Below are 22,649 nucleotides of genomic sequence, written 5' to 3'. Positions count from 1 at the left end.
CTTTAAAAGCCATTTGTAAGTAATTAAATAATACTGTTTGATCAGCTTCATTGCAGAAAAACCCCTCCCCTCTGATATGGGTTATGACTGTAGTCACTGAATCAGTAGCCTACAGTTTTAAATGCATATACCTTTCATCCTTAAATTATTTTATAGAAAATTTGAAGTGTGTTTTTAAAATAATGTACTGTGTATACATAATTTAAGACCTTTTCCCAAAACAAATTTAGTGTATATTGTTCTATATATATATGTTCTACATTAGATATTGTAATTGTAATTTAAGACATGATGCCATTAGGCAAAAACGTTTGCATTAAATGACATTGAATACAATGACAAATTATTATATGCCATATTTTTTTGTAAATAATTTGGTAAGTCATTCAGATAGAAATATATATTTAGTTATCAAAAAATGCGACATTGAAATCATCAGCAGTCGAGCCTTCCAAATCTAAGTATCAGTCTGGTGTATATACCATATGTTCTATGGTGACTAGTCCATTTATCAGGATCTTGAACTTTTCTGGACTTTTATTATAGTCAGGTTATGAACAAGATGTTCAACGAAAGTTTTCTCAACTGTTCTTCATACTTGTGGTGCAGTTTTACTTTTCCAAAGGCAATAATAATAATAATAATAATAATGGTGATGATGATGATGATGATGATGATGATGATGATACTTGAAATGTGTGTGTGATGCAGCACCATTGTATCTCTGGAAGTAAAATAAAAATGCTGCAAAGAAATGAATGAGAGAATGAAAGGGATACATATACAGAGCATTTCAAAAATGGTCAGTCATTTAAATGTGAAATATACGAAACAAATAAAAATCCCCAATAAATACGTGGACGCAAATGCACCATTTTCGAAGCAATACACATTTTCTGTTAAGATAAACTAGTGATTATAATAGCACTAGTTACGAAGAAAGCTGTGGACGTTTTGCTAAGGGCAGTTTTATTAAGATAAGAGTACAATTCACAAGTCATGTCGTGAACATAACTTGTTGACTGTCTGGGCAGGACTGCTCAGAGACCATCTAATTAGGCCACACTTTCTGCCAGACAGGCTAACCGGAGTAATGTAAATGCACTTCCTGCAGAATGTTCCTCCAGATGATGATGATGATGATGATATTGCACTACAGCATGTGATTTACGCATGATAGTGCACTAGCACATTTTCTTCGAGGTGTGACTGTATCTAACTAGAAGACATGGTCAATGATGAACAGGTAGAGGTTGTTCTATACTGTGACCTCCCAGATCACCAGATTTAAATCCTGTGAATTTTTGTATCTGGAATCATGAAAAAAACCTTGCAGCATCAGACTGAAGCAGCCTTTCATCAGAAAAAGAAATATGATTGAGGAATGCATAAGAGCATTCACAGCTTGATGCATATTGTCAAATGTCATTAAAAGTTGCAAATAAATTTTCATCACATATTTTTAATTTAAGCAGAGCTGCTCGCAAATCATGCAGCTCTAGTTGGTTAATTTTAAATTCTTCTTATAATCTTGACGAATTTTTTGGTTGTACAATCTCTTTGTAATTGTTTTTTTGGCTTATCTGACCTTGTCTATACATATTGTTCTTAGACATTTAACTTAAACTATTAAAGAGAAGACTACAAAGTTACTTTCAAATGCAAAGACAGCATTCTGAACACCTATTGTAACATTTTTTAACATGCCTTATTGTATCTGTAAAATCCTGTGGTGCTAAACCAAAACTTAAAAATTCGCCACCTTATGTTTAATAAAACAGCCTGTAGTAAATTCACAGCTTTCTTTTGAGATAGGGATCTCAACAGAAAATATGTATTATCTTGAAAACGGTGCATTTGTGCGCCAATATCCATTTACTTCTTACTTTTCAAATTCAAATTATTGACCATCACTTTTGACACATTCTGTATACATACTGGTTAATATAAGATGAATGGATCGTGAAAAAACTTACAGTTCTTCTGGTCTTTCTTTTGCACAAGTTTCCCAAAGAAATACCTAATCTTTGTGTTTTATTAAATACATTATAAATTCTTATATTAAAAAAACAGACTTACATTATGCTATAATTTTATTGATTAAAGATTTTATAAAAAACTTACAAAACATTGTAAAACAATTGTTCAAAAAGTCTCCTTAATATATAAACTATAAAGTACAAATATAAAAAACCATTCTCACCATACAAGTAACAAAAATACTTCTTTTCAATATAAATCTGTACAGTCATATTTCATTTAAAAGAAGACTTCACCATGTACTTGTGTCCTTAACTTATATATGGGTAATGGTACAATTCAACAGTAGTTTCGATAATGTAAGTAGCTGTCAGTTTTGTGCACATTTCCTCCTATTCAAACATTTACTAGGTAATGAAAAAAAATCATAACTTCATTTTACAAACTGAAAGTAATTCGGCTGCCTACGAATTCATACTCCCAAAACTTCATTCTATTTAAAACATAACAGAAAATGTAGGTCTTATCATTTATTTAAAACTTAGTTACTGAACTAGCTCATTTGAAGTGAAGTTTTACTAATTTTATGGCAGACTGTCAGTTTCAAAGGTGTAAAATCTTCCTCTTGAACATCTGACTTAGGCTCATGATACCTGTACCATTAACACTCATTCAAGAATAAAGGTGCACAGTATCCACTACAATTCACAGTTAATATATACATTTTTTTCGCCACTTGCATTTGTTTAATGTTCTATTTCAAAACATTACATTAATAGTGAGTGAGCACATCAATGTATCAGAGATGTTCTGTGAATCTAGGTCATTTTATGTACAAGGCAAGTTAAATACCATATTCACCTGATAATCAGACAATATCTTCATTTTTTCTCATTTTAAAACTGAACCAATACATTTCCAAACTACTCACACTTTTAATGAGCACTTTACATCAATTTTATTTCATTATATAAAAAAAAAGATACAACAACATCAGGACAGATGTAATTTAAAATCATTTGCACATGAATTAAGTTTAAAACAAGCATGCCATAAGATTAATATTTTACTTATTAGCACCTTTTTTTAGGTCTTTTATATTGCTTAACTAATAACTAAACTATCAATATTTAAGCTTCCTTTCAGTCAAACATTTAATGATGACAATTTACAGATTACATTACTATCTTTAATTGACTCAAAGACTAAAACTGAAATTCAAAATAAGCCAATAAATATTTGAGATTGTCTTCCTTTCAGGTAAATTTGGTATGTTTTGTTTTCAGTTATCGTAATTTACAATTTTGCAGCATTATGTAACAAAATTTTCACCATAACAACAATAAATATTATTTTTTAAGAACAATATTTAATTATAAGAAAATAAAATTGAGATATAAAAATGTAACGAAAGTAAAATTTATGTTGCATACATCACAACAAATACCTGTCTGAAATGAATACTGAAATGTATTTATCAAATTTACTGGACAGAAACAAATTCAATTTCAAAATTAAATACGAAAAGCAATATAAGTTGTGACTTGTTTCTTATTTTATCACAGTTGTATACATTACACTTTACTCAAAATGTTACATACATTTTTCCTTCCGATATTGGACAACTACATCAAACTGGCTTCTCTGAAAAGTAATCTCAGTAATTATTTCACTTTACAGTCCCACTATGATTACATAACGTACTCAATAAATATTTTCAGTTTCTAATTGCTTGAGTCTCTCCACATCCTCTACAGTCTTACAACTCGTTCAGTGTGTGTTTCAATTAACAATGATCATTGCAGAATTATATCACAAACTGGACTTTCATAGACAATATGCAAAATTTTTGTACAATAATTCAAGATATGTGATATGAAATGATGCTGCATTCTTCCATTATATCACTCATTTTTAATACAATTAATTTAAATCGAATATACAGTGAAAACCCTGATAAGACACTGTTTAAGGGATCAAAAGTAAGCCGCGTATTAGGAGGGTATACAGTATCTATTAGCATTTTTCTGTATTGAAATACATGATTCATGAAAAGTAATACAATATTACTCCATTATATAATTACTGTACTGTACGTCAAAGACATTTAGAATATGTACTGTACTTAATTTTTTCGAAAAAAGTAATTTATAGTTGCTTGCTGTGTGCGTGTTCTCCAAGTCCTCATGTTTACCACACTTACTTTCCTGCGCTTACATCCTCCCAATGTCGCAGCTGCAGTGATTGAGTCGCAGTTTTTTATTATCGTCCTTAATGTCGATGATGGAATTCCTAATGAACCAGGGAGTTGTTTCTGATTAAGAGTACTGTTTTCATTGTACGTTCGTAAGATTTCCAATTTTTCTGACACAGAAAACACTTTTCGTTTAATACTCATTGTAATCACACTCACAGACACTTCAGTACACTAAAGGACAACAAACTGATCAGCAAAAATTTCCAGAATTTTATTATGGCCGAGTGAAGAATGTTGTTTGAGAGAGGGGGTTAGCAAGTGGGTGGGGTATTGTAACTGTATGTAGGCTTTAAGCACGCAGGTAACGAGTCGAATAAGAGAGCGTAACAAGAGGGTGGGGTATAGTACAGTATGAAGGTTTAAGTGCGCAGGTAAAGGGTCGAATACCAGTACTTTTCAGGTTAATGGCACCAGTGAGTTCAACGGCCAAAATATTTCATTGCTGTTACAGTACACTGCTGAAAATTACATCGAAAATATTCCACAAAAATAGGATATTATGTGGGACTTGAGTGCAACAAACGGGGTATTTTATAAAGACGTTATATATTAAATGTGCAGGGATTGGACAAAAAAAGTGTATTACACAGAATAGCATAATAAGTGGTTACGTCTTATCGAGGTTTTACTGTACTTTCCCGTAATGTACATGATGCAGCATTGTTTAAAGTCAATTTGCAAATAGTGTGAAGCCTGTGGGAAAGGGAACTTGCTAAACTACAGTCACAATAAATTATACCTGCTTTTGTGAGTAGGTGCTGCACATAAAATTTGCAACAACTATCCACGGCACTTACACCACTGCTTGGTCTATCTCTTTGTGTCAAGTAATTTTATGTAACTCCTTTCATGCTCAAAACTTCTGTCCGAAGTATCTTTAGCTTTAAGGCAGTTTTTTGTAGTTAATTATTATTCTGCACTTAAACATTTTTTGAAACATACACTACAAAATGTTTTATTTGGCACTATCTCTTAAGTAAGAAAATATAGAAAAGAAAACCATTGAAACAGACTTTATACAGATTACCATTTTATGATATTTTGTCTGAGGCCTGTGTTATTTTAATAGACAAATTATGATATTACGATAGGTTCATACTTTTTACACGAGTCACTTTATTTATATTAAACACAAATATAAACCAATGAATAGTTTACCAGAAAAAAACTCTATGTTTGACTTGGCTTTTTGAGGGGCGGACTAGGTATAGTTTCTTGCATTAGACTCATAATGGACCATTGCATGCCCTATACATATATGCGAAGGTCGTCCAAGCCTGACAGGTGGCTATGGTGGTATTCGTTAATATGACAGGTGAACCATCCTGCCTTAGTCCTGATAGAGCCAGGTCCCATCCTCAGACGAGTTCCTGATAAGCCCCAGGATCCTAGCCCTAAGTCCTTCATATATCAGCATCGAAAACTCAGAGTACCCCCCAAGACTTCACCAGAGTCTATTTGTAGCTATGCCAGACGATATGAGAAATAAGAGGGAGGTGGAGTATGTATGTGGAATGATAGAGAGAAATGGGAATACTCAGAGAAAAAAAACCCTCTACAACATCTACCGTTAATTCCATCATGGCCTGTTCGGGGATCGAACTTAGGGTATCTGACTGGAAGATCAATTGCACTAGAGCTTGAGCCACAGGAGTACTAGGGGAAATTTTGAAATTGCAGCTGACATCTTGACTAAAGGAATATAGTTTGATGGAGATTTGTTTACCAGTACTATTTTAACAAATTTTGTTTTATTACAATACTGCTAGTCCTAGTTACATCAAAACCCATGTACTCTAAATAATTTCTTGAAGGCTATCTTCACTCTCTCTTCTTGGTACATGAGCAAAACGAAATTCTAAATACTGGAACTATATGTTGGGCAATAATTGTCAATTTTCTTGAAGTACAATGGAGACTTCTAGAAATAAGAATGAGTGGTGATTGTTATTGACGTTTGTACTAAAATTCAATCATAATTAACACAAGATCATTAACATCAAATGAAAAAAAAATCTTAAAATTCCAAGAGTTGAATGTAATAAATACTTCTCAATTTTAAAACACTGGAATGGCCTAGAACATAAGGACTTATACATTTGTCTAACCACTGAAGTTGAGAGACTAATCTTAAAATGAATGGCTTCTACAGTTCTGTAGTCTAATTCACTCTGATGTAATTTAAGGTTTGTTTCAGTCAAGATGACAGGCAAGTAAGTAAAGAAATCAAGATAGAAAATGACAAGAAAATGGCGATTAGTCACTGGTATAGACAACCAACTCCTTGTTGCTATTTTTTTTATGAAAAATTACGATTATACTTCATTCACCTTCACCGAAACTAAAGAAAGGAAATTTCTCAGCATAGGATGATTATTTAAAAAGACTACACGTTTTTTACATAATGCAATATAATACAGACCTATTAGGAGTCAAATGGCTTTTACAGCACATCATCATTCCGATATAACAAATTCATAAAGACATTTTTAAATAAATATACTTTTGTTTAAAAAATATAGTTAATTATCAAAAGTCACTGCACTGAAATAAATAACGTGATGTTACACACATACATATTGAATAATTATCAGTATTATAAATAGGAATTTACAGATTAATTTTTCAACATTCATTATCTTTTTATATGTAGATGAATTCAATTCTTCTCTCCGAATTGAGAGAATTTTTAATTATCATCATAGAATGAACCTCGTTTTTAGGCGATTTTTAGAATATTTCTCTAGAGCTAATGAAAAATTTTAGAACTGTACTTCTGTGTGTTTCTTGTTTACGTTTTTAATCTTTTTAACGTTGAAAAGGAAGATTCAGTAAAAGCACATGATATCAGAACTGTTAGAAATTAAGCAACACAGTCTGTAATCAGATAAATTTTGTTACCATATTTATCTCAATGTTTTCAAAGTTGTATTTTATGACTATGTCTATATTCTTATGTCAACAAATATCAGTACGCCCATTTTTTTAACTCTGTGACTCACAATGTGTTATTTTGTCATTATTGGAATGCACCGCGAAAAATGTGTTCTAATTAAGTACACAAGCAAAATAAGCATTGCTGTTTTTAGATTATTGATAATTTTAAGGATGACAAATATTATCGATATTTTTAACGTTAAATTTATGCTTATTTATAATCACATTAAATAAACTTTGTATCTTTTCTCGAGCACCATCAATTTTCCCAAGAAAGTTAAAACCTGTCCTCAGATTCAATCACAAAAATCTGGTGACCTTACAGTAGAAGGACATTGCACAATATGTCAAGACTATTACCCATATGTTTATTACAATAATTTGTTATACAATGTTGAAATAATTTTGAACCTATTTCAATATTGGACATAACCAAGCAGAGTGAAGTACTTAAAGTATATGGAAAATGAGAAATAAAGTTTATATGCAATAAAAAATTATAAGCAAGATCAACAGGTATCAGCAAGGATGCCTTAAAGCAGACGTCAATCAAGGCATGATATAAGTTGGCCACTCAGTATCTTTGGCAAATCTGTAACTGTTATTTCAGGTTTTCTCCTTTCTTTCCCACCACAAGATATTTCTGACTTATCATATAAGCTTAAAATACGTGGACATAGCTTTTGCAAGAGTATGGTGTCAATAAAATCAGTGTAACTTAAATAATCTGTAACTCAAAATACAATGAGAAGTAAATTTGAGATTCGTTTCTAATAAAATGTACTGGTGTATTACTGGTTGAAGTGAGACGCTTATTCACCAACTTTAAAAGCTAGTCATAGACTATAGACTTGTCATGGCTGGTGGCCGTGCGTATGCCTTGGGAATGAAGCCGTACTTTCGAGTCTTGGGAGCATATGCCCACAGCCATCCATCTACAGTCTGATTGTTGAGATCTGCGTAGATCCAGTCACCTCTTCGAACTGAAAGATCATCAGGAGCCTGTGCCTGTTACACAAAAAAGTGAAGAAAAAATCAATTATACCTTTGGCTATACAAATTTTATTTTCTTTATATTAGTAATTTTAATAATAAAAGACTCGGTTGAGATGCTTTTATCATCTAATCTGCTGTCAAAAAATGTGAAAGTTAGAATTTATAAAACAGTTATATTACCGGTTGTTCTTTATGGTTGTGAAACTTGGACTCTCACTTTGAGAGAGGAACATAAGTTAAGGGTGTTTGAGAATAAGGTGCTTAGGAAAATATTTGGGGCTAAGAGGGATGAAGTTACAGGAGAATGGAGAAAGTTACACAACACAGAACTGCACGCATTGTATTCTTCACCTAACATAATTAGGAACATAAAATCCAGATGTTTGAGATGGGCACGGCATGTAGCACGTATGGGTGAATCCAAAATGCATATAGTGTGTTAGTTGGGAGGCCGGAGGGAAAAAGACCTTTAGGGAGGCCGAGACATAGATGGGAAGATAATTTAAAATGGATTTGAGGGAGGTGGGATATGATGATAGAGAATGGATTAATCTTGCTCAGGATAGGGACCAATGGCGGGCTTATGTGAGGGTGGCAATGAACCTCCGGGTTCCTTAAAAGCCAGTAAGTAAATAAGTATGTAAGTAATAATAAAAGACTGTTCATAAAAGTCTTCCTCAATACAGAAAAAATTAAAAATCGCTCAAATTTGAAAAGCAGCGTGCTCAAATCAACTTCACAGATTATTTATTTATTTACTTATTTATTTACTTACTTATTTTACTTATTTATTTATTTAGTTACTTATTTATTTATTTATATGCCTAACAGGGCAAAGCCCCAAGTACAATAGACAATGCAAATAGTTGCTTAGAACATAAAACAGGAGACAAAAACATGAAAATAGAGATAAAAACAGATATAAATGCAAGATACAGGTATAAATACAAATGAAAAAGAAAAAAAAAAAACAGATAAATACATGCATAAATAGAAGGCATAGATATAAATATGACAAATACAAAATAAGAAAATACAGATAGCATAAGCAAAACACATAAAATGTACTTACAAACGAGAATTACAGAGTAACAAATAGATAGCAATTCTATTTAAAATCAACTACCTTCAGTAGTTTAATAAGAAAATGTTTATATTTAATGTAAGAAATGCTGAAATCTAGATCCCATGTATTACATATTTCGTTGAATTTTGAACACATTTCAAACACTGGCGAATTTTTATGTGCTGAAGTGTTTGATTTTTTGTAGTGTAACAATTGACGATTTCTTAAATGTGATGTTCTAGCATTAAGCTGGATTTGTGACAATGTTTCGCTATTAACCAGTAGACCGTTGAACATTTTATCAAATAAAAGTTGCTCAGCAAGTAATGTACGACTGGCAAGAGACATTAAATTAAATTCAGCAAGCAGATTGTTGTACGAAATTTTGTTATAGAAAACCGAATAATGCTATTTTTTTTAATAAATATATCTTGTGAATCGTTTTTGAATTTTTTCAATTTGATTACTATGTGATTTACAAGTGGGAGACCATATTACTAAGGCATATTCCAAAAAGCGCGAACACGACAATTAAAAAGGAGCGTCAAAGTCGAAATGCTTTGTAAATTCTTTGAGTTTCCAATAATAAATCCCAGGTTTTTTAAAACATTATTTGTTATATTAAAAATGTGAATACGAAAAGTCAAATTATGATTAATAGTTACACCAAGATCTTTCGCAGAATATATTCGTTCTAATGGTTCATCATTCATTGTATAATTACTTCTTAAATCAGGTGTACTCCTTGTATAAGTCATGTAACATTTTTTATGTTAAAATTTACCCCATTATTTAAAAGCCAATGATAAATTGATATAAATTTGCAGAAATTCTAAATCAAGCACATTTTGTATTAATTTAAATATCTTTAGATCATCAGCATAAAGTAAACATTTTGAATATTTAATTACATCAAATTATTAATATAAATCAAGAATAATATTGGGCAAAGATTTGAACCTTGAGGTACTCCAGAATTACAATGTAAATATATGACAGACTGATGATATTTAGCATATTGTTGTCTATTTCTTAAATATGAACTCATTAATTTTAACATTTGTTGTGAAAATCCATAATAAATTTAATTTTGACAAAAGAAGATCGTGATCAATCTTGTTAAATGCTTTAGTCATGTCTGTATTTTTTTTAATAAAAAAGCCGCACTACATAAGAGTTCAAATAGATCGCACTACTAATCAATTCATAAAGAATAATCATGAAAACCAACTTGAAATTTACAATCTAAACTATGTACTGGAGTTCGTTAAAGTTCGTTAAATTTGTTACAATAGATCTACCTGTAGTAAAACCGTGCTGATATTAAGATAAATATCATTTGATATTAAAAATTTCTGCATTTATAATTACACCAACAAAGTCCTATGCTTATAATGTTGTTGTTGTTTTCTAATGCAAGGTGTTTGACAATAAAGTCATTTGACCTCTTGCACTCCAATATTTTTCAAAGATATTATGACTAGCCGCTGAAGCACAGATTTTGAGGTGTTCCGAATCCATTTCTTGGTTTGAGTTGCACAATGGGCAGTTAGGGGACTGACATATTCCAATTCTATACAGGTGTTTGGCCAAACAATCATGGCCTGTTGCCAATCTAAATGCAGCTACAGACGATTTTCGTGGTAAATTGGGAATTAACTGTGGATTTTGATGCAGACAGTTCCATTTTTTCCCTTGAGATTGAGTTATCAAATTTTGTTTGTTGAAGTCTAAGTATGTAGATTTAATAAATCTTTTCACAGAGTAATACGTACATTTAGTAACAGGTCTGTAAGTAGCAGTGCTGCCCTTCTTTGCTAAAGCATCCGCATTCTCATTTCCCAGGATTCCACAATGGGATGGTATCCATTGGAATACAATTCTTTTATTGAGTGATATTAATTGAGAGAGCATTTTAGTTATTTCTGCTGTTTGAGATGAAGGTGTGTGTTTAGAGATGAGTAATAGAATAGCTGCTTTGGAGTCTGACAATATAACTGCATTCCTAAATTTATTGATGCTTATAATGTAAAGAATTGGTGAATAAAGTCACATCTGTGTTCTATTTAGATTCAGAGTTTACTCTGTTTTTTAAGACTATCTTTCAGTAGTTGCATCTCAAGATCTGTAATTCTCTGTAATGTATTTATGATGTATGTTATACTTGCAACCAAAATGTATTTTTGTAAATTACCATCATAAACAAGTGACATGAGTACAGAGATCTTCAGAATACTGTAGTTCTTTACACAGTGAGCAAAGTAACTTAACAACTTACAAATCTTGTACAGGGTGTAACGCAAAAGTGGGCAAAACTTCAGGTATGGATTCTTCACAAGTATAGAAGAAAAAATGGTTGTATCAACAGGGTCTGGAAATGCTTGGTTTCCGAGTGGGGCTTGCAAGTATGATCATAGTGCACTCCAGTATGTTTGTCTGCTGGAATTAGTTTGATGTATTCTGTTTACATTTCCTTAGATGAACTGTTCAAAATGTCCACTTCCTGCCTGAATACAGGCCGTAGCACTTCATCTCATCAAGATCCGAACAGACTCCCAAAATTAATGGCACAGTTCTTATCATCTAATATCCTTGCAGAATCCACTAACAGAGAGTTCCTTCATTATCCATAGAATTCGAATACACTAGACTTTAAGTGCCCCCACAGAAAGAAGTCTGGTGAACATGGAGGCTAAGAATGTTCGGATCTTGATGAGACAACGAGTTGCAGCCTGTTTTCATTTATCTTTTCCTGTAGTTGGTGTCTTACTCATCTTTCAAAATAATTTATGTTATAAATCCACTAGTTTTTTTGTAATTTAAAATTTAACAAACCATTACATAATTATATTTTTGATAACAAATCTAACAACGTTTCTATTCAGCTATTGATCACTGTGACCATATTTAACTTGATACAAACTACTTACCTTATAATCATACAACATGACAAGTTCTGTGCCATGGTAGCGAAGATCATCACTAGAAGGTGAAGTCAAAAGATGGGCATTACTAGGAGACGCAAAATTATTATTTACATTCTGATTATTGCTCTGATTCAGGTGTCCTGTAAAAGAAAGTAATCCTTACAGTGTCTAAAAGAGAAAAAACTTCTATAGCCTATTGTATGTTGCAAATTTTTCATATATTTTATGTAATAGCTGGAGCTGGGATTTCAATGTAATTACATATTCTATTTCTTGTCATTTAGGTAGGCTGACCAGATGTCCCCAGTTTTGAGTTGCTGTCCCCAGAGAGCAAATGTCCCCGTTTTGTCTCTGGAAATTAATTTTGTTCCCAGAAGTTTTGATTTTGTTTCAATAACATTTTACACGTGAATATTTAAATATCGTGATGAAACTCTTGCAATTCATGCACATTTCTGAACGGTTCTCAGTACGAGACAGAAGAACCACCAAGCACAGTATGAGTTAGTCTGCACTCTTTAAGAAGAACAGCATCTTCATCTTCATTCACATTGCACGGAAGCAAAAGAACTGCAGCAGCGTCCATTTCTAAGTAGGTAAAAAAAAATGAGGAGTTTTGTGACAAATCAACAGGTGAAAAGTGGTATGATGTTTGACTTTTCTCCACATTGAACAAAATCTGGACTGATGAAAAGTCAAGAAAGAAAATTGAAACATCTTTGTTACAAGTGAAAAGAAACTTTCATTTCTCATTTGAAGAACTTAGTGTGAAGCTGTATGGGAATGAACAGATCCTTAAAAAGATACATTCTACAGACAAGTACTTGTAAAATGTGTGTGTTCGAGTTCAGTGTGTACATTATTATGTGAAAGACTTCCATGCATGCGTCAGTACCGAAATTGAATTCTTGGTGGCTATAATTATGTATAAGAGTTATGTATGTTTATGCACTTAGTTCAAAAAGTTCAGATACTCTACAAATTTAATGTGCAAAGTTCTGTCATTGTATCTGCTGCAACATTTCAATGGATAGTGACTAGATAAGCATTTGTGTGTGTGTGTGTGTGTGTGTGTTTTTTTTTTTTTTAATTGTCGATGTCCCCTGCTGGACCATAAAAAATCTGGTCAGCCTACATTTAGGTGCTCAGAAAAATATAAATGTCAACAAATCACAATATTTTTACGTAGGCTATTTCATATGATTTCACATAAAACGTAAGAGAGTTTGGCTGAATATTACTCTTTTGTGTTGAAGAGTAAACCAAAATCATTTAGAAGAGATCGAAAATTGTTGCAGTTCTAGGATCATTTAACATTTCAGTGCTCACATGAACTACAATTGTAGCCCACTCTTTTTTGTAGTGCTATGACATCTTCACAAATCAAGCAGCAACATTTTCCTTTTGTATACTTTTCCCGCACACTTGTAAAAATCTATCTTTGCTGTTACAGTTTATGACTTGACCAGATGTTCAGAGTGAGAGTGATTATTATTCCTTGAGCTACAGTTGTAGCCCACGTAAGTAAACCCATAACTTAATTTTCAAAGCAACTTCTCATAAATTTCATATTTTAGCAAATCAAGCAGCGACATTTTCCTTTTGTATATATTATTTTATTTACTACAAACTGCCTCTCAAAGGAGGTAGACTCTTAAGCTTCAGTATACTTACATATGATTTATAAATATAGAGTAGAATAAGAAAAGAAATTGATATGTATACTAAAATCTAATTAAAATATATCTTAAGAGTGTGAATGATTATTTAAAATTTGACATGATTTTTCAAAACTATTGCGACAATGTCATCTATTAAAGATGTAGGTAAACCAAATTGTTTCCTAAACGTATTAAAGAATTTTGGAATAACACCACAAACCTCGATAAAAAATACCAATCACATCTATGTGTTTAAGATGGTATTTTTCTTTAAAGTACTCAATAGTTGGTTCATAAATGTCTTTATTTTCTTGGTGAACTTCCTCAGGAAGTACACAGGTTTTCAACTTCCAAGAAAATCCAGAAACCAATTAAAGAGTGCATGAAAAAAGACTCGGCTATTTCCAAAATTATATTTTCTGTTTTCGATGTCATGCAATAGCTCGGGTAGTGTAGCTCTGTATGGTTTATCTGTGCAGAATAACAACCTGATTAATCCAGAGAACTTTGGAGAGTGATAAAAACCCAAGAAAATAAAATACAGTGGGTCTTGAAACTTTTTAATTTGCTCTCCTGTAAAAACAGAAAAATTGTGACTTAGTTATCAGGGTTTTCCCCCCTGTACACTTCAATTTTATGCAGCACCATAATACTGGCTCATTACACGAAATATAATGAAACTATAAATATTAAATCACGCATATATAAAGTAGTTAAAGTTGTGTTGATTATGCTCATTTATCTCGCCAAAAAAATTGTAATCTTGTAAAATCTTGACTTGTTTCACATCTTAAAGTTTCAATGCCAATGTAAGATCTATGGAATACAATAAATGAAATATCTAACCTTGAATGACATGTGCTGGATATACAAAACCACTGGGAACAAAACCCTCTTGCCCATCACTTCGAACTATCCAGTACCAATCAGGATCTTCTTTATTTAGAACAGTCACAAACTCTCCTCTTTCCACACTCACATCATTCTCATCCCGAGCAATGAATGTATATAAAACAATGTAGCGCCCTGATGGATCCTGAAAAACATTACATATAATTAAGTATGAAACCAATATTTACTTAATTTCTTAATCTAATAACAAAGATCATTCTCTTTTCTACCATACAGAAGACATATGAAATCTTAATATAGTAAAACCTTTCTTGGCCAGACATGCTTGAGAAATTAATTTTTGTCTGCAATACAGATATGTCTGTTTTGTTGATTGATTGATTTATTGGTTATTTTGCGAAGCTTTATCAACAGTTATGGTTATCTATGGTCTGAATGAGATGAAGGTGATAATGATAACGAAATGAGTCCAGAGTGCAGTGCCGAAAGTTACCCAACATTTGCTTCTGAGGGTTGAGAAAAAACTCCAACCAAGTAACTTGTCTCAACCAGGATTTGAACCCAGGCTCGCTCGTTTCACGGTCATGCATGCTGTTACTCCACAGTGATGGACTGTTTTGTTAAAAATATGCTTTTTAAGTTAATTTATTCACTGTACAAATCTCCAGGTATCGATCAAATTCCAGCAGAATTAATACAAGAGGGTGGAAGCACATTATGTAGCAAAATTTATAAGCTTGTACTTACTATTTTGGAAAAGAAAATTGTATCAGAACAATGGAAGGAGTCCATAATTGTACCTATCTTTAAAAAGGGGGACAAGACTAACAGCAGTAACTTTCGAGGAATATCACTTTTGTTGATGTACAGAATTTTGTCCAATATTCTTTTGAGAAGTTTAACTCCATATGTAGATGAAACTATTGGGGATCGTCAGTGTGGTTTTAGGCATAATACAGTTGATTGACTATTGATCGGATTTTCGTATTCGACAGATATTGGAGAAAAAATGGGAGTATAAGGGTACAGTACATCAATTATTCATAGATTTCAAAAAAAGGCATATGACTCAGTTAAGAGAGAAGTTTTGTACAGTGTGTTAATTAAGCATGGAATACTGCTAATAACTCTTTATATATTCATCTTATATTTAAAAAAAAAAAAAAGCAAAAAACAGAAGTTGTTGGAGATATCTAATTAAAACTTATGGCTGTAGTCTCACAAAAGTATTGATTCATTTACAGAGTGTGGCAAAAAAATAATACTTTTTTAAATGACACCCTATATTAAGTTTTACCGCCGTCACCACATGTCGCTGGTTGATACTTTCATTATTTTATTGGCAAGTGACAATTAGTGTAAAGACATACGAGGGGGATCCAGGAAATAACGACCGTTCGTGCATACCCGCCGTGCAGCTGACTCCCCTTCCTTGTTTGAAGGTCAACTGGCTTCCTTAACATGTGTTCTCACAATGTTGTGAGTACTGGTTGCAACAAGTCGCCATTGTGCATTTTATGTTACTTCAAAATGAACGACGTGATTGATAATCCCGCCGACTGTGAGGTGAGGAGTGTGATTCGATTTTTGAATGCCCGACATTTGAAGCCTGCAGAAATTTACCGGCAATTGAAAGAAGTGTATGGTGATACTGTAATGAATGAAAGAAATGTGAGAAAATGGTGCGAAATGTTCAACAATGGGCGAACAAATGTCCACGGTGAAACTCGACCCGGACGCCCATCACTCATCAAAGAAGACCTGAAGACTAAAGTGAACGACAGAATCTTGCAAGACAGGCGCACATCACTCGACGAATTGCATATTGTCTTTCCTGACATTTCTCGTTCTTTGCTTGGAGAAATTGTGTCGCAACATCTTGGCTACCACAAAATCTGTGCACGATGGGTTCCACGGCAACTGAGTGACCAACACAAAACTCAGAGAATGGCCTCAGCATTGACATTCTTGATGCGATATCACACAGATGGAGACGCCTTTCTTGATCAAATTGTGACTGGTGATGAGACCTGGGTGTCTCACAACACCCCAGAGACCAAGTGCCAATCACGTCAGTGGCATCATCCCTCATCACCCAAGAAACCGAGAAAATTCAAACAGACTCTCTCAACACAAAAAGTCATGGCTACTGTCTTTTGGGATCGCAAAGGTGTTCTTTTGCTGGATTTCATGCCAAAAGGCACTACAATCAATGCAAATCGTTATTGTGAGACTTTACGAAAACTACGGCGAGCCATCCAAAACAAGAGGCGAGGAATGCTTTCGAGAGGAGTTGTGCTTCTTCACAACAACGCCCGCCCACACACTGCTGCTTCAACTCAAGAATTGCTGGATCAATTCGGTTGGGAAATCTTTGATCATCTGCCCTATAGTCCAGACCTTGCTCCTAGCGATTTTCACCTTTTCACTATGCTGAAAGACTTTCTGGGTGGTATGCGTTTTGGAAGTGATGAAGAGTTGAAGAAGACAGTAAACACCTGGCTTAATGAACTGGCGGCAGAGGAGTATAACACGGGAATTCTAAAGCTAGTGAACAGATAAGACAAATGTTTAAATGTAGGTGGTGATTATGTAGAGAAGTAAAGGAAGCTTCAGTTATGTAACAGACTTTGTTTTTTCAAATAAATATTTTTTTTAATTATTACAACAAAACGGTCGTTATTTCCTGGATCCCCCTCGTAATATGCAAGCATATAAATGTATATGAGGTGTTTGGCACTGCTGGTGTATGTTAGTACGCAGCTTGACATAGTGTCTCTGTAATATAATAAAATCCAGTGGAAAACATAAACATTGGAAGAAATGCCTGACCATCGAATTTTGTGACAATATGTGGACAGATATGAAAACCAAAGAACAATGTTTGTATTCAACCTCTGAAACTTGAACAGAGACAGAACTTCATTGAACTGCAAGTTATATATTTTGTAATCATATTCATACTATATGATATGTAATATTAAAAAAGTTATTTAATATTTATAAACATACCTTGAAGAAAGGATGCACATCAGGTTGTGACGAAGACACACTGTGAAGTGATGCTTGGGAACTTGTGATATTTAACTGTTGTGTTGCTACTGTTACTTTTTTATTGCCGTAGCTCTCACAATCAGAAACATCTGCAACTAAAGATTTAATAATGAAATAATCTATTAAACCAATTAATTCAAACTAATCACCTGAAATTATATACCAAGTATTACAATATAATGTGAACCTGGAGCCTTTACATATAAAATGATTCTCAAGGGGTGAAAAGAAAGAGGGAATTGTACATTCACAGTTCTGTGAAAATTATAAAGTACTACTATACAATATATCGATTGTCTTGTTCAAAAGTGCAACAACTCAAAAAAACAAGTTTTGAGATATCTTCAGTTGAAAGTTTCAAATAAATCACCTAGAAAGGAACAGATTTCTGGTTCATAACCACGACAATTAGAAATGGGTCAGTATTCAGGACGAGTATATCACAATCTTCCAGTTCATTATTAACAGATTTCGAAATGTAGTAATAATGAATTAATAAAGTCCATAGTTATAATTAACTTACTTCTAAAGCAGTTTATTTCGTTTTTTTTCTTTTTGGTTGTAAATATGACTTATCTCAATATTGAATCGGAAAGAGCTCCGAAAGGGGCTTTCAGTAGTATAAATAACTAAAAAATGGCAATTTTTGAGTTGTCGCACTTTTGAACTGGACGATCGATATATGACAGCTGGGTAAATCAATTAGTAGAGCAACCGATTATTGTTTTAATAATTCTTAATTCATTACTGTAATCTTGCTTTTTCATAGGAATGTAAACGAGTCTATTTACTAAGCTATTAAGGCCAGCTATTTTATGTTGAAATGGGTACCATAGTTCGAATGTAAGGGAATAATTTAAATGATAAAGCTCCAATTGACAGTAACATTCTCACTGATCTGTATACTTGATCAGCGTAGTCATAATACGTGCCACCATTGTTAATTTTAATATGCCGCATTCAGTCACCTACCCACACTAGCGTTGCATCTCAGCGAACACCAGCTGATTAGTCGCAAGTATTCATTCTGCACTATGGCCGTTTTCAATTTTATACACATTATATTTCAATTTCAACACTGTTAATTTTGAGTAACATTATATGAAGAGCTCATTTCATTACAGATGACCAGTGAAGACAGGACCACATGTCCTGAAACATGTATGATCTAAACATGATTTTGTTTTTATATTTTAATCATTAAAGTAGTCCCCGCCCGGAGATCCGAATGGGGGACTATTTTACCTCCGGATGATTTTACCTTAATGGTACTCATTTCATATTGGAGCGGTTAAATGGCAAGTTGTAGCCGATTTAAGTGAACACCATATTTTAACGTTTTGGTGGCTACTTCATTCACACACAACCCCCAGAATGTCTGGATACCATCCCATTGTGGAATCCTGGGAAACGAGAATGCGGATGCTTTAGCAAAGAAGGGCAGCACTGCTACTTACAGACCTGTTACTAAATCTACGTATTACTCTGTGAAGAGATTTATTAAATCTACATACTTAGACTTCAACAAACAAAATTTGATAACACAATCCCAAGGGAAAAAATGGAACTCTCTGCATCAAAATCCACAGTTAATTCCCGATTTACCACGAAAATCGTCTGTAGCTGCATTTAGATTGGCAACAGGCCATGATTGTTTGGCTAAACACCTGCATAGAATTGGAATATATTAGTCCCCTAACTGCCCATTGTGCAACTCAAACCAAGAAATGGATTCGGAACACCTCAAAATCTGTGCTTCACTGGCTGGTCATGATAATATCTTTGAAAAATACTGGAGTGCAAGAGGTCAAATGACTTTATTGTCAAACGCCTGGCATTAGAAAACAACAACATATTTTAATCAAATGAATGAAAACACTGTTGAATCAAGACTAAGTTTTAACATGTCTGTTACAAACATGTCTAACGTTAATAGCTGATTATTTTGTTTATTAGGCCCTATAAGTCATCTGACAAAGTGACACAATTCTAAGGTGAAGATAAGACGTGATTACTGACCTCGATGTCTCCCTCAACTGATTCAAAAAAAAAAAAAATGAGTGCCAATTTCACACCGAAAATAAGGGTCGAAAGTGATGGCCGGCGGAGAGATGCATGTAGAGATACCTAAACTAACCTAACCCAATCTGTCACTGATTTGACTTTAAGAAAACTCGCTTTTTCTCTATGATCAATAAGTAAACGCATGGAAATGGGATGTATGTGCTGCCCCTCCCTGATGCCTACTTCTTTCACCTCAACGAAGCAATCCTCCTGCCCATAACTCTCTGCCAACTCCCTCTTTTACAGCAACTTTCCACCTTTATTTCGGTGCGAAATTGGTTTTGGCACTCAATTTTTCCTTTGTTTACGGTACATATGACTCGACTAGAAGCCAAGTACAATAATACATTTGTACCTCAAAGTGGTAACGCAATTGTAAAGAAATACCTCTTCTACTTTAAGTTACAAAATATTTGTACCTCCATTTGTCCTGGTTTCTTGCAAATCAGTCTCCCCTACTCCTTCCCCACTACCTGCACCAATTGTACTGCCATTACTATTACTGTTTCCATTTCTCTGTTCTCTTGGAAGTTTCTTCTTCACATTGCTTAGAGCCAACTCTCCCAAGTGAGAATTATAAGGTGTGCAGTACGAATGTGGTATGAAACCTTCTTGCCTGCTATCGGCAGCTATCACATAAACCCAGTCATTTTCACGATATAAAATATTAACCACCTGAAATCATACAGAAGAAAAACTTGTAACTTAAATTATTTTCCATATTATCCTTGTAAAGGTCTTTCAACATCAGTGTTCAATGTGTTTCAGAATTTGCATTCACATGTATTCAAATAAGTTTGTGAAAAAGTGTCTTTTGTAAGTCACTTGACAACAGAAAAAGTTACTGGTCACAAGTCTTGGTTATTATACCATTCATTAAAAACTGTTACTGCAATGAACTACATGACCTGTCATGGGACGAACCAAATAATTATTTTTCTAATGCTATTGTGTTGTAAGTATATTATTATTTTAAAGTTAAATTCATGGGGAGAACATGAAAATGGTAATTATTTCAATAATGTTCGTTTCATTCTTTCATAGCTTGCCCTTGAAACGAGAGTAATGGTGAGAAGAAAAAAAAAATTACTTTAGTTGTCTCATAGTCAAGAATAAAACAATTAGGCATATTACTACTTACTCACATAAACGGCACAATAAAAATCACCCGAACACCACACGAAATATCTCCTTAATTCCATAGCAGAACGAGTTCTACCTGCTCTGTCCACAGTATTAAGAGGAAAACTGGAGTCTTAGAAAGATCACCATGCCAATGTTTCGCTCAGTTGCCATGGTGACACTAAGGGGTTTAAAAGTCCCATTAGACCCTTGCCGAGTTACCACACTTTCTATTCTAAATGCTCTGATAAGTGATTAAAATGAGTTAATTTAAAGGTCAATCAATTAAATTCAACTATTTCGTTTTCCAGAATGATGTTATAAAGTTAGGGACAGAGGAAATAACGCAATATTATTTTCCGTATCATGTGAACTAATCGAGATGGTATAATGCATGCACAGATGTGCCCAAGAAATATTTTGAAAATATATTTTTAGTAGGTTATTTTACGACATCAATATCTCAAGTTATTGTCTGAATGAAATGAAAGCGATGCCAGTGAAATGAGTCTGGGGTCCAGCACCTATAATTACCCTGCATTTGCTCATATTGGGTTAAGGGAAAACCCCGGAAAAAAACTCAGCCAGGTAACTTGCCCCGACCGGGATTCGAACCCGGGCCACCTGGTTTCGCGGCCAGACTCGCTAACCGTTACTCCACAAGTGTGGACTTGAAAATATAAGCGCTCAATATTTTTTGGAGCGACTGTACATATTATTATGTAGGCCTATAATCACAGGATTTCAAAATTTTTTGACACACTTGGTCAATAGGATAAGGTATTCTTTGTCACTGAATCAATTTATGTGGGCAGTTATTTTTTGTGTTAGAAAAAGCATTTGGAGAATAAAGATCCCAATATATGTCCCCAAAGAATGGTGACACATCTTGTGAATTCAAATTAGCCCATATGTTTCTAACGTGTGTAGCATATGTAATCACATATTAATTACAAACCTGTCCTCTCTTCACTTCTAATTCATCATCAACACATGGAGTGAAATCATGCAACACAACCATTTTGCTATCAGGTGCTAGGCCATTTTCCTTTTCGATACCAACTCTCACCAGTGTTTCGATGGAAGCACTCCCTGTGATGCGACCCATTCCTGGGGTGCGTACCAAATCTTTGTCTACATCCGATGCTGCAAACACGTTGAAAAAACAAATTTTATAATTTTACAACATGTATATATGTTTTATGTAAACAAATATAACCTCTAACCTGTTGTTCAAGTACATCTACAATTATTTTGAGATACAATGACAGAAAATTGGATGACAAACAACGAAATCAAAGGTGAACAATACTATCAAACACATTACGTTATATACAAGTCCGAAGTGATCATAATTTGAATATCACTACTACTTTCTGTCAATATATGTGTAGAACTAATGGCCTACATATTACATATTAAATAACTAATCAGAATAACATTGTCACATAGCTAACCAAGGAACTGGAAGACAAGTAATCATGAACTAAACTAGAATTTTATTATATACTTAAATGCTGAGAGTAATTTACTTTACGTATTAACTAGGTGCCATGTTAAATTCTTACATTTCTTCTTCTTTCCTCTCCGTATGCGTACAGGACAAAGAAAAGCCATGACAAAGATGCATTATTTACCCCGCACATTCGGCCATTACCCTTATGATATCGAAACTTCTAAATGAGCGACTTCGTGGAAAGATAATCGGAATTCATAAATCGATTTGTACACTC

General features: G+C 33.5%; 1 protein-coding gene across 3 annotated transcripts; it reads right to left on the bottom strand.

Moving 5' to 3' along the window:
- Positions 1-2,075: 2,075 nt before the first annotated feature.
- Positions 2,076-22,616, bottom strand: Dlish (Dachs ligand with SH3s). Of its 3 annotated transcripts, none has more exons than XM_069849171.1 (7): positions 22,485-22,616; positions 21,875-22,062; positions 20,214-20,469; positions 17,689-17,819; positions 14,671-14,860; positions 12,167-12,303; positions 2,076-8,182 (listed from the first exon to the last, which is right to left on the bottom strand). In XM_069849171.1, exons 1-7 carry the CDS (start codon positions 22,531-22,533, stop codon positions 8,018-8,020), a joined length of 1,116 nt encoding a protein of 371 aa, XP_069705272.1. In that variant the 5' UTR covers positions 22,534-22,616; the 3' UTR covers positions 2,076-8,017. The 3 variants fall into 3 exon arrangements, with proteins under 3 accessions (XP_069705272.1, XP_069705273.1, XP_069705271.1); XM_069849172.1 differs by having other exon boundaries at positions 17,689-17,825; positions 21,986-22,062; XM_069849170.1 differs by having other exon boundaries at positions 17,689-17,825; positions 22,485-22,615.
- Positions 22,617-22,649: the final 33 nt, after the last annotated feature.

The sequence above is a fragment of the Periplaneta americana genome, chromosome 16, assembly GCF_040183065.1.
Source record: "Periplaneta americana isolate PAMFEO1 chromosome 16, P.americana_PAMFEO1_priV1, whole genome shotgun sequence".
NCBI lineage: Eukaryota > Metazoa > Arthropoda > Insecta > Blattodea > Blattidae > Periplaneta > Periplaneta americana.
The sequence above is the reverse complement of the archived record's forward strand: the minus strand, read 5'-3'. Positions and strand labels throughout refer to the sequence as shown.